Source organism: Oncorhynchus mykiss, chromosome 4 (assembly GCF_057628025.1).
Source record: "Oncorhynchus mykiss isolate SJ-2025 chromosome 4, ASM5762802v1, whole genome shotgun sequence".
NCBI classification, from domain to species: Eukaryota; Metazoa; Chordata; class Actinopteri; order Salmoniformes; family Salmonidae; genus Oncorhynchus; species Oncorhynchus mykiss.
In genome coordinates, this window is record NC_143025.1 from 70,065,331 (window position 1) to 70,079,217 (window position 13,887).

The 13,887-nt window shown below is 42.5% G+C and overlaps 1 protein-coding gene across 3 annotated transcripts in view; it reads right to left on the reverse strand.

Annotated features, from left to right (window-relative positions):
* Positions 1 to 2,226: 2,226 nt before the first annotated feature.
* The window catches only part of LOC110522284 (protein cornichon homolog 3), a 45,033-nt gene continuing 33,372 nt past the window's right edge, over positions 2,227 to 13,887 (reverse strand). Inside the window, exons 5-7 of one of the 3 annotated variants that reach the window (XM_090232900.1) lie at positions 11,195 to 11,338; positions 10,526 to 10,574; positions 2,227 to 6,507 (exon numbers count right to left, since the gene is read on the reverse strand). In XM_090232900.1, the coding sequence (XP_090089026.1) occupies positions 10,559 to 10,574; positions 11,195 to 11,338 (160 nt within the window). In that variant the 3' untranslated portion in view covers positions 2,227 to 6,507; positions 10,526 to 10,558. Of the gene's footprint in view, positions 6,508 to 10,428; positions 10,575 to 11,194; positions 11,339 to 13,887 lie in introns of those variants that run through there. The other 2 variants (XM_021600549.3, XM_090232901.1) reach the window with 2 other exon arrangements.

Below are 13,887 nucleotides of genomic sequence, written 5' to 3' on the forward strand. Positions count from 1 at the left end.
CAGTCTGAGTGCCAGAGCCGTTTGACATGAGCTGAATGTCATTTCACGGCTTTAAGTGAGGAGCGTCAGATGCTGGCAAGGGGAGCAGAGAAGGAGGCGAGGTAGAAGAGAGGGATGCAAGGGAGAAGAGAGGAACGGCGAGGGGAACGGCAGTCTGAGCGCAGTTTAATTAAGAGGCATGTGGCAGTGATCAGGTGCCCCATGGGAAGACAGGCTGTCACCGATCTGCCACCGCCCGCAACATTGTGCACAGCTCTGACATACTGACATGGGCAAAGTGCTCAAACACACACATAAAAGCATGCATGAGAATTTCAGTCTGAGTGCCAGAGCCGTTTGACATGAGCTGAATGTCATTTCACGGCTTTAAGTGAAGAGGGGGTATTTTCTAGGTCCCAAGAAACAGAGATCTTCTGTTAGTTCTAGGTCCGTAGAAACAAAGAGATCCTCTGACAATTAATCTTGATGGTTGTACAGTTGTATCAAATAAAACTGTGAAGGACCTCTGCGTTACTCTGGACCCTGATGTCTCTTTTGACGGACATATCAAGACTGTTTCAAGGACAGCTTTTTTCCATCTACACAACATTGCAAAAAGCAGAACCTTTCTGACCAAAAATTATGCAGAAAAATGTATCCAAGCTTTTGTTACTTCTAGATTAGACTACTGCAATGCTCTACTTTCCGGCCACCCGGATAAAGCACTAAATAAACTTTGGTTAGTGCTAAACACGGCTGCTAGAATCTTGACTAGAACCAAAACATTTGATCATATTACTCCAGTGCTAGCCTCTCTACACTGGCTTCCTGTTAAGGCTAGGGCTGATTTCAAGGTTTTACTGCTAACCTACAAAGCATTTCATGGGCTTGCTCCTACCTATCTCTCTGATTTGGTCCTGCCGTACATACCTACACGTACACTACGGTCACAAGACGGAGGCCTCCTAATTGTCCCTAGTATTTCTAAGCAAACAGCTGGAGGCAGGGCTTTCTCCTATAGAGCTCCATTTTTATGGAATGGTCTGCCTATCCATGTGAGGGACGCAGACTCTGTCTTGACCTTTAAGTCTTTATTAAAGACTCGTCTCTTCAGTATGTCCTATGATTGAGTGTAGTCTGGCCCAGAGGTGTGAAGGTGAACTGAAAGGCACTGGAGCGACAAACCGCCCTTGCTGCCTCTGCCTGGCCGGTTCCCCTCTCTCCACTGGGATTCTCTGGCTCTAACCCTATTACAGGGGCTGAGTCACTGGCTTACTGATGCTTTTCCATGTCGTCCCTAGGAGGGGTGTGTCACTTGAGTGGGTTGAGTCACTGACGTGATCTTCCTGTCCAGGTTGGCTCCCCGCTTGGGTTAGTGCCGTGGGGGAGATCTTCGTGGGCTATACTCGGCCTTGTCTCAGGGTAGTAAGTTGGTGGTTTGAAGACATTCTTCTAGTGGTGTGGGGGCTGTGTTTTGGCAAAGTGCGTGGTGTTATATCCTGCCTGGTTGGGTCCTGTTCTGGGGTATAGCCGGATGGGGCCACAGTGTCTCCCAACCCTCCTGCCTCAGCCTCCAGTATTTATGCTGCAATAGTTTGTGTCGGTGGGCTATGGTCAGTCTGTTATATCTGGAGTATTTATCCTGTCTCATCTGGTATCCTGTGTGAATTTAAGTATGCTCCCTCTAACTCTCTCTCTCTTTCTCTCTTCTCTCAGAAGACCTGAGCCCTAGGACCATGCCTCAGGACTACCTGGCCCGATGACACCTTCCTGTCCCCAGTCTATGTGTTCGTGCTGATGCTCTAGTTTCAACTGGAACCCTGACCTGTTCACCGGACGTGTTACCTGTCCCGGACCTGATGTTTTCAACTCTCTCTCTCTCTCTCTCTACTGCACCTGTTGTCTCTAACTCTGAATGATCGGCTATGAAAAGCCAACTGACATTTACTCTTGAGGTGCTGACCTGTTGCACCCTCTACAACCACTGTGATTATTATTATTTGACCCGGCTTGGCATCTGTGAACGTTTGAACATCTTGGCCATGTACTGTTATAATATCCACCTGGTACAGCCAGAAGAAGACTGGCCACCCCTCAGAGCCTGGTTCCTCTCTAGGTTTCTCCCTAGGTTCCGGACGTTTTTCCTAGCCACCGTGCTTCTACATCAGCATTGCTTGCTGTTTGGGGTTTTAGGCTGGGTTTCTCTTTTCATTTCAGGAAAAGAGAGAGAAAAAAAGAGACACACAGTTTAAAATAGTCATACTTTATTTCATAAACAATTCTAATCTAAATGAATCCTGGATGGATGCATACAGAGTTTAAGACTGTGCTCTTACATAATATAACAAGACAGGCATTCCTTTCTAAACCTTGCTAAAGGTTGATGAAATACTTCTGAGCAAAGATACATATGAACTATGCAGCTAACTGACAGCATGGGTATAATTAATTCTCTGACAGACAATACAATGAAAAAGCATTGCCAAAGGCTTTGAAGTCCATAGTTGTTTTCAGACAGTGTTTAGTTATTGCCAGCATCTGGTAATGGCAGTGGTACCACAGTTAGAACCTATATACTAGACATCTTGCAGTGGAGGCAGATATTTAATTCACTTATATTTATGATGACATTTTTTGGGGATAAAGTATGAAGGGAAACAGTTAACAATTACATTTAAATGACCATGAATAAATTAAGTAAATCAGTCCAACATTTGGTACATTATGGAAATAGTGGCAAAAAGAGTCACGTTTTCTCCCCATTTAAAATAGGGTTTATTAAATCTTTATATACCGGAAGACCTTGACCCATTTGGGTAGACTACAGAGTATTTAAACATAACGAAACATTCGAAACATTGTACAAAAAATAAAATACAAAGAATTGTTGCTTTTCTAGTTCTCCGAAAAAAAAGCTTTAATCTCTCCACCAAAGAGCGTCACTAAACTACAGAGAATCCCACAATATTCCATTTGTATATAATGCTTTGTCAACCATATTTCATTTTGAATTGCTTTTGTTAAGAATACACAAAGTACACACACACACATCACAAAAGCCATTCACATAGTCATGTAATGTTGTATATAAACACACAGGCCATGTAGTGTAATGCGGCAGGCAAAAATGCAACATTGGCTGACCTGGTTTCCCTGTCCCTGTACAGAATGTTCACCTTGTCTCTGTACAGGATGTGTCATCTCCCCTTCCCACCAGTAAAGAAAAAGCTACTGTCAGTGAGACTCCAAGGGCAGATGGGTGAAGAAGAAGACCTGTTTGTCCCACTGACAACCACAACTGTGCTGTGTACAACTGTGCTGTGTCTGAGACAAACTGTGCAAAATAATGTAAAACATACTGTGTCTGTAAAAAATTGTATAGGTTCAGGACTTTTGTGAAACACAATTGCACAGTTGAAAAATATATGGCAAATAGAAATCAAAACTGGATTGTCTTCAGAGATAGATGGGAGGGGTTGAGTATGTGTAAGCTGGAAGTAAAAGCCTAAGTGTTGTTGTTCATCAGTTTACTCCTATTAGGGGAGGAATGGTAGGGTTAGGGGAAAATAATAAAGGAACACAAATACAAAAATATATGCATTACCGTTCAAAGGTTTGGGGTCACTTAGAAATGTCTTTGTTTTTGAAAGAAAAGCACATTTTTTTAACATTAAAATAACAGAATTGATCAGAAATACAGTGTAGACATTGTTAATTTTTGTGGAATATCTAGAGGCGTACATAGGCCCATTATCAGCAACCAACACTCCTGTGTTCCAATGGCACGTTGTGTTAGCTACTCCAAGTTTATCATTTTAAAAGGGTAATTGATCAGTTGAAAACACTTTTGCAATTATGTTAGCACAGCTGAAAACTGTTGTCCTGATTAAAGAAGCAATACAACTGGCCTTCTTTAGACGAGTTGAGCATCTGGAGCGTCAGCATTTGTGGGTTCGATTACAGACTCAAACTGTCCAGAAACAAAATACTTTCTTCTGAAACTCGTCAGTCTATTCTTGTTCTGAGAAATGAAGGCTATTCCATGTGAGAAATTGCCAAGAAACTGAACCGAGTACAACGCTGTGTACTACTCCCTTCATAGACCTGTGCCAACTGGCTCTAACCAGAATAGAAAGAGGAGTAGGAGGCCCCGGTGCACAACTGAGCAAGAGGACAAGTACATTAGAGGGTCTAGTTTGAGAAACAGACACCTCACAAGTCCTCAACTGGCAGCTTCATTAAATAGTACCCGCAAAACACCAGTCTCAACATCAACAGTGAAAAGGTGACTCCGGGATGCTGCAAAGAAAAAGCCATATCTCAGACTGGCCAATAAAAATAAAAGATTAAGATGGGCAAAAGAACACAGACACTGGACAGAGATATGGCTTTTTCTTTGCAACTCTGCCTAGAAGGCCAACATCTTGGAGTCGCCTCTTCACTGTTGCCTGGTGTTTTGCGTGTACTATCTAATGAATATTTTTACTATTTTCTACACTGTAGAATAATAGTGAAGACATCAAAACTATGAAATAACACATATGGAATCATGCAATAACCATAAAAGTTTTAAACAAATCAATATATATTTTCTATTTTAGATTCTTCAAAGTAGCCACCCGTTGCCTTGATGACAGCTTTGCACACTCTTGGCATTCTCTCAACCAGCTTCACCTGAATGCTTTCTTGAAGAAGTTCCCACATATGCTGAGCACCTGTTGCTTTTCCTTCACTTTGCGGTCCAACTCATTCGAAACCATCTTAATTGGGTTGAGGTGGGGTGATTGTGGAACCCAGGTCATCTGATGCAGCACTCCATCACTCTCCTTCTTGGTCAAATAGCCCTTACACAGCCTGAAGGTGTGTTGGGTCATTGTCCTGTTGAAAAGCAAATGATAGTCCCACTAAGTGCAAACCAGATGGGATTGCGTATTGCTGCAGAATGCTATGGTAGCCATGCTGGTTAAGTGTGCCTTGAATTCTAAACAACTCATATTTATTTGTTTACCTGATACTAGGTGTCACCAGCAAAGCACCCACACACCATCACACCTCCTCCATGCTTCACAGTGGCAACCACACATGCGGAGATAATCCGTTCACCTACTCTGCGTCTCTCAAAGACAAGGCGGTTGGAACCAAAAATCTCAAATTTGGGCTCATCAGACCAAAGGACAGATTTCCACTGGTCTAATGTCCATTGCTCATGTTTCTTGGCGCAAGCAAGTCTGTTTTCTTATTGGTGTCCTTTAGTAATGGTTTCTTTGCAGCAATTCGACCATGAAGGCCAAATTCACGCAGTCTCCTCTGAACAGTTGATGTTGAGATGTGTCTGTTACTTGAACTCTGTGAAGCATTTATTTGGGCTGCAATCTGAGGCTGTTAACTCTAATGAACTTATCCTCTGCAGCAGAGGTAACTCTTCCTTTCCTATGGCGGTCCTCACGAGAGCCAGTTTCATTATAGCACTTGATGGTTTTTGCGACTGCACTTGAAGAAACTTTCAAAGTTATTGAAATGTTCCATATTGACTGACCTTAGTAATGATGGACTGTCATTTCACTTTGTTTAATTTAGCTGTTCTTGCCATAATATGGACTTGGTCTTTTACCAAATCGGGCTATCTTCTGTATACCACCCCTACCTTGTCACAGCACAATTGATTGTCTCAAATGCATTAAGAAGGAAAGAAATTCCACAAATTAATTTTTAACAAGGCACACCTGTTAATTGAAATGCATTCCAGATGACTACCTCATGAAGCTGGTTGAGAGAATGTCAAGAGTGTGCAAATTTGTCATCAAGGCAAAGGGTAGCTATTTTGATTAACACTTTTTTGTTTACTACATGATATGTGTTATTTCATAGTTTTGATGTCTTCACTATTATGATACAATGTAGAACATTGTACAAATAAATAAATACCCTTGAATGAGTAGGTGTGTCCCAACGTTTGACTGGGACTGTATAAATATTAACCCCCAAAAATACATATTATCCCGCCAAAAATATATGAGATATTGGCAACGACGCAGACAATTACATTGATTAAAGCCACAATCTATCTGCAGTATTAAAGCGGATCCACAACCTAAAAAAAAAAAACACTACTGTGTCCTACTATGGTAGTGGTGGTGCTACTGTACTTCTCCAGGACAGGCTGTGAGTACAAACATTGGCCAGGCAGTGACAGACAAAAGTAGATATGGTGGTCGCTGTGACTCATCATGGGCTGTTGACCTACAGAGCACTGTAAACAGTACTGTAAGGTCTCGTTACATGAGGAGACGATGGGGACTGGTGCTGAAACCCTTCCTTTCCCCCCAGACCAGACCAGCACAGCCCAGACTCAACAACTGTCCTTCTTCTCATGAAACAGAAAAGCTGTGACACAAAGTGCTCTTTTTTGCTCCAAAGTTGTTGTTTGCGCTAGCTAACTCATATTCCAGAAATCAGTCTCTGATATCCGGAGGATGGCTCAAATACAGAGAGTTCTGCTGTTATGAGGTTACCAAGGAGTAGACCATACTGGAAGACAAGAGAGGAGGAAAAACACAAGATAACAAATCAATGACTGAGATGATTGGACCAAACAGAAAAAAAAAAAAAAAAAAAAACAACTACAAACAACATTGACAAAAAACTATTCGATTATAAACTGGTCCACTGGAATTAATACGCATTCAAGAAAGGAGCATTCAAGCGTTGTGTTAAAGTGTTTAAGAAACGTCTGATAAATCCATGCTTGGTTTAGTAGTGGTTGATGTGTTCAGGCTGGGTGTCTGGGTGGCTGCCAGATTCACTGAGACTTTGTTTGTGTTTGTTTATTTGAAGTTGCAATTAAAATAGCTCTTTAACGTTGTGCATATGGGCTTTTCAACTAGAAAGGATAAACGTTTTGCCCGTTTAAAACACAAGCAACTAAATAATAAAGAAATATATGTCAGGCTGCGGTCAAGTTCTGCTTGAGTAATCTTATCGATAAATCAAACGTAAATATGAAATATTTATTTGACGAACTGGCCTCGAAATAAGTGGTAGGGCTACTGTATGTCCTAGCACACACAACACTTCTCATGTAATACACAATCTGATGGTTTATTCAAATGAGGACAGTTTTGTTCTTTACAAACCATGATTCATGTTAGCATAACAACATCTTGTGAACTGGTCAGACGAGCGAAGGTTTCCAAGAGGCCAACACCTAACATTTGTTCTTAGCATCAGGTAAACGAATAAACATCTTTGAAAATAAGATAGCCTCCTAGCCAACTCTACTACAACAGCACATTTAGTGCTTAAACTAAGCATGATCACCTAGCTACTCCAAAATGGAGACATTTGCATGAATCCTGCTATCTTCTGGCATGTGCGGCACTAATCCCTGCTGCGGTGAAGCCTGAGCTCTCTTTGTCGGTCTGGGTTATCAATATCCATGTTTCCTAATGTAATGGAGGCACAATAAGTATGGTGGCCTGGAGGTGTCTTACACCCAGTGTTAGGAGAACCAGAGGCAGATTAGGCAGATAATGTCTCTCTAACAGCCAATCACCTCTCAGAGCTGTAGCTAGATGAATTAGTAGCCTTAGCCCAAAGCTACTTCTCCTCACCACGGCATCTACTTATTGTATCTCATCACTGGATCACTGTTCCTAATCTACTGTACAAACATCTCTATTATTACTCAGCTGTTAGGTGAAAAAAAGACTGGTTTAGTCCCCTGGTCATTTGATGAAGATCAAACCTAGTATCCAAACAGTGAGTCAGCAAGCTGAACAACAGCTGAGGAGATGTGTGGAACAGACACTCTCTAGCTATTGGATCTCCCACTTGCGGGTACTGTTAAACACCTTCAGTGTAACAAGCCCTGTACTTGGAATGTTGGCAAGAGTTACTATAACTGCGCTAATATTCCATTGCCGTTAGATATTACATTACAGTATGAGATGTGAATTAGATCACATTTACTCTCCAGACTGTTCATCATGGTAGAGGGGACAGACATGCTACAGTGCCTTGCGAAAGTATTCGGCCCCCTTGAATTTTGCGACCTTTTGCCACATTTCAGGCTTCAAACATAAAGATATAAAACTGTATTTTTTTGTGAAGAATCAACAACAAGTGGGACACAATCATGAAGTGGAACGACATTTATTGGATATTTCAAACTTTTTTAACAAATCAAAAACTGAAAAATTGGGCATGCAAAATGATTCAGCCCCCTTAAGTTAATACTTTGTAGCGCCACCTTTTGCTGCGATTACAGCTGTAAGTCGCTTGAGGTATGTCTCTATCAGTTTTGCACATCGAGAGACTGACATTTTTTCCCATTCCTCCTTGCAAAACAGCTCGAGCTCAGTGAGGTTGGATGGAGAGCATTTGTGAACAGCAGTTTTCAGTTCTTTCCACAGATTCTCGATTGGATTCAGGTCTGGACTTTGACTTGGCCATTCTAACACCTGGATATGTTTATTTTTGAACCATTCCATTGTAGATTTTGCTTTATTTTTTGGATCATTGTCTTGTTGGAAGACAAATCTCCGTCCCAGTCTCAGGTCTTTTGCAGACTCCATCAGGTTTTCTTCCAGAATGGTCCTGTATTTGGCTCCATCCATCTTCCCATCCATTTTAACCATCTTCCCTGTCCCTGCTGAAGAAAAGCAGGCCCAAACCATGATGCTGCCAGCACCATGTTTGACAGTGGGGATGGTGTGTTCAGCTGTGTTGCTTTTACGCCAAACATAACGTTTTGCATTGTTGCCAAAAAGTTCAATTTTGGTTTCATCTGACCAGAGCACCTTCTTCCACATGTTTGGTGTGTCTCCCAGGTGGCTTGTGGCAAACTTTAAACAACACTTTTTATGGATATCTTTAAGAAATGGCTTTCTTCTTGCCACTCTTCCATAAAGGCCAGATTTGTGCAATATACTTGTTTGTTGTCCTATGGACAGAGTCTCCCACCTCAGCTGTAGATCTCTGCAGTTCATCCAGAGTGATCATGGGCCTCTTGGCTGCATCTCTGATCAGTTTTCTCCTTGTATGAGCTGAGAGTTTAGAGGGACGGCCAGGTCTTGGTAGATTTGCAGTGGTCTGATACTCCTTCCATTTCAATATTATCGCTTGCACAGTGCTCCTTGGGATGTTTAAAGCTTGGGAAATCTTTTTGTATCCAAATCCGGCTTTAAACTTCTTCACAACAGTATCTCGGACCTGCCTGGTGTGTTCTTTGTTCACAGTGCAGGTGCATTTATACGGAGACTTGATTACACACAGGTGGATTGTATTTATCATCATTAGTCATTTAGGTCAACATTGGATCATTCAGAGATCAACACTGAACTTCTGGAGAGAGTTTGCTGCACTGAAAGTAAAGGGGCTGAATAATTTTGCACGCCCAATTTTTCAGTTTTTGATTTGTTAAAAAAGTTTGAAATATCCAATAAATGTCGTTCCACTTCATGATTGTGTCCCACTTGTTGTTGATTCTTCACAAAAAAATACAGTTTTATATCTTTATGTTTGAAGCCTGAAATGTGGCAAAAGGTCGCAAAGTTCAAGGGGGCCGAATACTTTCGCAAGGCACTGTATGTCCTTGCTGTCAGCTTGTCATCTTTCTGAATGTCATTGAGGTTTTTTTAATTCCCCCAGTAGTTTGGCTTCCATAGGCGAATACAGCATATTCCTCACTGAGCTAATACACTTGTATATTGAGCTCGGCTTCCTTATCAAAGCAACATCGTCATTTCTTGTTCCCTTATATTTAAACGGAGGTTGGGCTAATGAGCCGAGGCAAACCTGGCCATTGTAATTGAGAGGGTTATGCCTCCAGAGTCAATCTTTGATTTCCCATCAATCTGTGAGTGAGAGAGCATTACGCAGCTGATGCTCAATAGTTTCAGGCAGTGTGTGTGTGTGTGTGTGTGTGTGTGTGTGTGTGTGTGTGTGTGTGTGTGTGTGTGTGTGTGTGTGTGTGTGTGTGTGTGTGTGTGTGTGTGTGTGTGTGTGCGTGTGTGTGTGTGCGTGTGTGAGTGTGTGCCTCTGCATTTGTTTGTAAGTGTGTATGTATGTAAGGAAAGGTTTAGAGATCATGCCAAAGACAAGTGGAGATGTGAGTGAGAGCGGGTAGGCTTTGGAGCAGTATTACAGTAGTAGACAAAGAGGGAAGCATTCATATACAGTAACGTAACATAACATCCCTAGCAGTGATTAAACATTAGGAAAAATCACACATCTCATCAAGGTTAAACAATGGAGGACTCCATATTATTATATTGCTATGTTATATTCCATATTAGACTCCACTAGAGTGACCGTCTCCCCTGTGACAAACACCAGCAGGTCAGGGGGGCGGGAGTAATGTAGGTCAGAGGTTAGGGGTTAAAGATGATCTCCCTCAGGAGGCTCATTCTCCAGGCAAGGTTGTGCATCAGTGCTACAGTATCGCTGAGGGGGGAGAAAGAGAGAGAGAAAGAGTGTGTGCAGGGGTCAGTGGGTCAGTGAGGGGGTCAGAATCACAAGGTGACAAACCCACTGAAGAGAGACTCACTAGTAGAAGGACAGCGGAGCACCAAATGGCAGGTCAGGTCCAGTACACGCTACAGCCGAGGGGAAGAGAGTCAAATGACCACATTCACCACTTCCGACTGGTCAATTACAAATTCACTGTGCCTCTGGTGAGATGTTACTACTACCAGGGGCTGTAGGGTCAATTCCATTTAGATTTAGTCAATATAAGTGATTGTTTAAAAGTTTTAGTTCAGGAATTGAAAATGTCCCAACCAGAACCTGAATTGGCTAAACTGAAAAGACAATTTACCCCTGCCCTTAGGGCTGCAGGGCCAATACATTGTGACTGGAGGATATACTATGTAATGTACTGCATGGCTATGTAAACATCAACAAGAACTGAGCCTCCTAGATACCTGTGAAAAAGAACAGGTATCTAGGAGGCTCACTGCTGGCTGCATGGCATACTGCAAGGACATATTGTCCTTGTGAATTCAGATGCTGGTTGAGGCCCAGTAGAAATCTACACTTGGGATCTTTAAACTTTAAACAGCCAATACAGCATGTATACATGTCTGAAAAGCATGTAACAGCCCTGAAAAGGAGTAACAACTATACTGTAGTTAGTCACTTTGAGGTGAAAGATGATCGTTGTCTGCATCTTAACACCTTACCAAAAAACACAGTGGAAAGTGTCTTCGTCACTCACCAGTAGAGATAGTAGAAGAAGGAGAGGACGAAGAAGGACATCTTGCACCAGGCCTCTTTTTGGCAGAACTTGAGCGTGTCCCCGTTCATGACCGAGGCTGGGTCGTAGAGGAGCTCCTTAGTGTCTGTGGGGCTGTGGAAGTACCTACCGAATAGGGACACGACACACGAGGGGTAGTTGACCCGTAGAGACAGAAGGGAAGATGAAAGGAAGAATGGAGAGATGGAGGATGAGTAGCGGGGACACTCTCTTTACATGAAACATCTGACTGTTCATGATTAGTATGATTATGTTGTGCATGACTACAGGTAGTAGTAGTAGTTGTAATGCATGGTTTATGAACATAGGTCCATGTATTTACTTATGTAAATAGATACATGAACAGATGGTTTATAATGATTTACCAATAGTTTGCTAATGGGCAACAAACTATTCAATAATGGTTTATAAGTTATTTGTACTATAGACAGACTTAAAGAAATGATGACAGGGTTTTTGAAATTCATGAGAACAAGATTGCTACAGTATAAATGAGAATGTGCGTGAGAATGTGTTTTCAGTCAGCTTAATGTACCTGGTAAAATAAAGGTTGGTCAATGGGGGGGGGGGGGGGGGGGCTGTCTGTAACCTCAGCTCCACTACCTCTCACACTACCTGAAGAAGAGAGAGGTACAGGCACAGAGAGAGGGACCCAGGTGGAGGTTGATAGAGAGAGACAGTGAGGGGGAAATGGTGGGGGCATAGTGGGGACAGGGGGGCAGCTGTCTATGTCTGTGTCTGCTACCAGGGTGAGTTCAGTCTCAACACAGAGAGACAGAGGGATCCCTTCTACTTTAGCAGTGCGCTTCCAGTGGACCCAGCGGCATTACCCTCCAGGTAGCAGAGACTGGAGATGGCTGCACTAGCTCAGTCTGACTAGTGAGGTGCTCTGCTGGGCACTAAGAGCCAGAGGCATTAGTTTCACTGGCACATTTTGGAGGCATTGGAAGCCAACCACACTTTTGGGAATGTGTAATGGTCCTCTTATGATGAGGCTATATGGAATTGGCCTTAAACTGAGACATTTTTCACAGAAATGTAGACACCGCTTTTCATCTGCAGTACCCAAATCCAGATAGCTGATGTTCTAATAGAGCTGCAAAAACTGGACCCCTACAAATCTGGACCCCTACAAATCACCTGGGCTAGTCAATCTGGACCCTCTCTTTCTAAAATTATCCGCTGCAATTGTTGCAACCCCCATAGCACGAGCTCCAGCAGGTATATTTCACTGGTCATCCCCAAAGCCAATTCCTACTTTGGCCGCCTTTCCTTCCAGTTCTCTGCTGCCTATTACTGGAACAAATTGCAAAAATCATTGAAGCTGGAGACACATATCTCCCTTACTAACTTTAAGCATCAGTTGTCAGAGCAGCTTACAGATCATTGCACCTGTACATTGCCCATCTGTAAATAGCCCACCCAACTACCTCATCCCCATATTGTTATTTTTTTACTTCTCCTTTGCACCCCAATATCTCTACTTGCACATCTATCACTCTAGTGTTTAACTGCTAAATTGTAATTATTTCACCACTATGGCCTATTTATTGCCTTACCTCCCTAATCTTACCTCATTTGCACACACTGTATATAGACTTTTATATACGTATATATATTTTATGTACGTTTGTACTCTGTGTTGTTGTTTGTGTCGCACTGCTTTGCTTTATCTTGGCCAGGTCGCAGTTGTAAATGAGAACTTGTTCTCAACTAGTCTACCTGGTTAAATAAAGGTGAAATAAATAATAATAATAAACAGTATGTGTCTGCTTTCCACAGGTAGTGATGCTCTGTTCCACTGTGTTGCTGCTGCTAAACCTACATCTAAAAATCTCCCCTGTTGATGTGGCTGTGTGTCACTGAGCTCCTGCTGCATGTGGGGGCTGATAAAGGAGGAGGGGGACGAGCTGAAGACATTAGGCATCAGCTGTACTCACTGGGAAGGAAATCAGATGGACAGATCTGTAGCTGCTGTGCGTCTCCCACCCCCATATCTCCACCTCTCTTTCGTTCACTCTTTTCTTTCTTTATTTCTTTCTCTTTCTCTCGCTCTTGCGCGCTCTCTCTCTCTCTCTCTCTTTCCATCTCTCCCTGTCTCCTCTCAGCTGTGCAGAGAGAACAGCATCTGTAGCCACTGGGCATCTGGCAGTCTGCAATTAATGAGTCAGAGAGCACTGCTGCGTAACTTCAACCGGCTGAGCAAAACAATCACAGAGTTCTGCAAGTGATTCACATCAAATAACGAAACAAGAACAAGCCAAAAGAAAAAAAGAATATGACGTGTTAATGGGAGGGAGCCGTGACAGGTGACCCATTTTCAGGGTGTGATGTTGTCACGTTCTGACCATAGTTATTTTATTATGTCTTTGTTTTAGTATGGTCAGGGCATGAGTTGGGTGGGTTGTCTATGTTCTTTTTTCTATTGATTTGGGATTGCTGTGTTCGGCCTGGTATGGTTCTCAATCAGAGGCAGCTGTCAATCGTTGCCCCTGATTGATAGTGTTGGTGCCACACGGGACTGTTTCGGTTTGATTTCTTCACGTTTATTGTTTTGTTCATTGTTCATTACTTTATTAAAAAACATGAACAATTACCACGCTGCGCTTTGGTCCTCACCTTCTTCCACCACAGACAATCGTTACAGATATCAG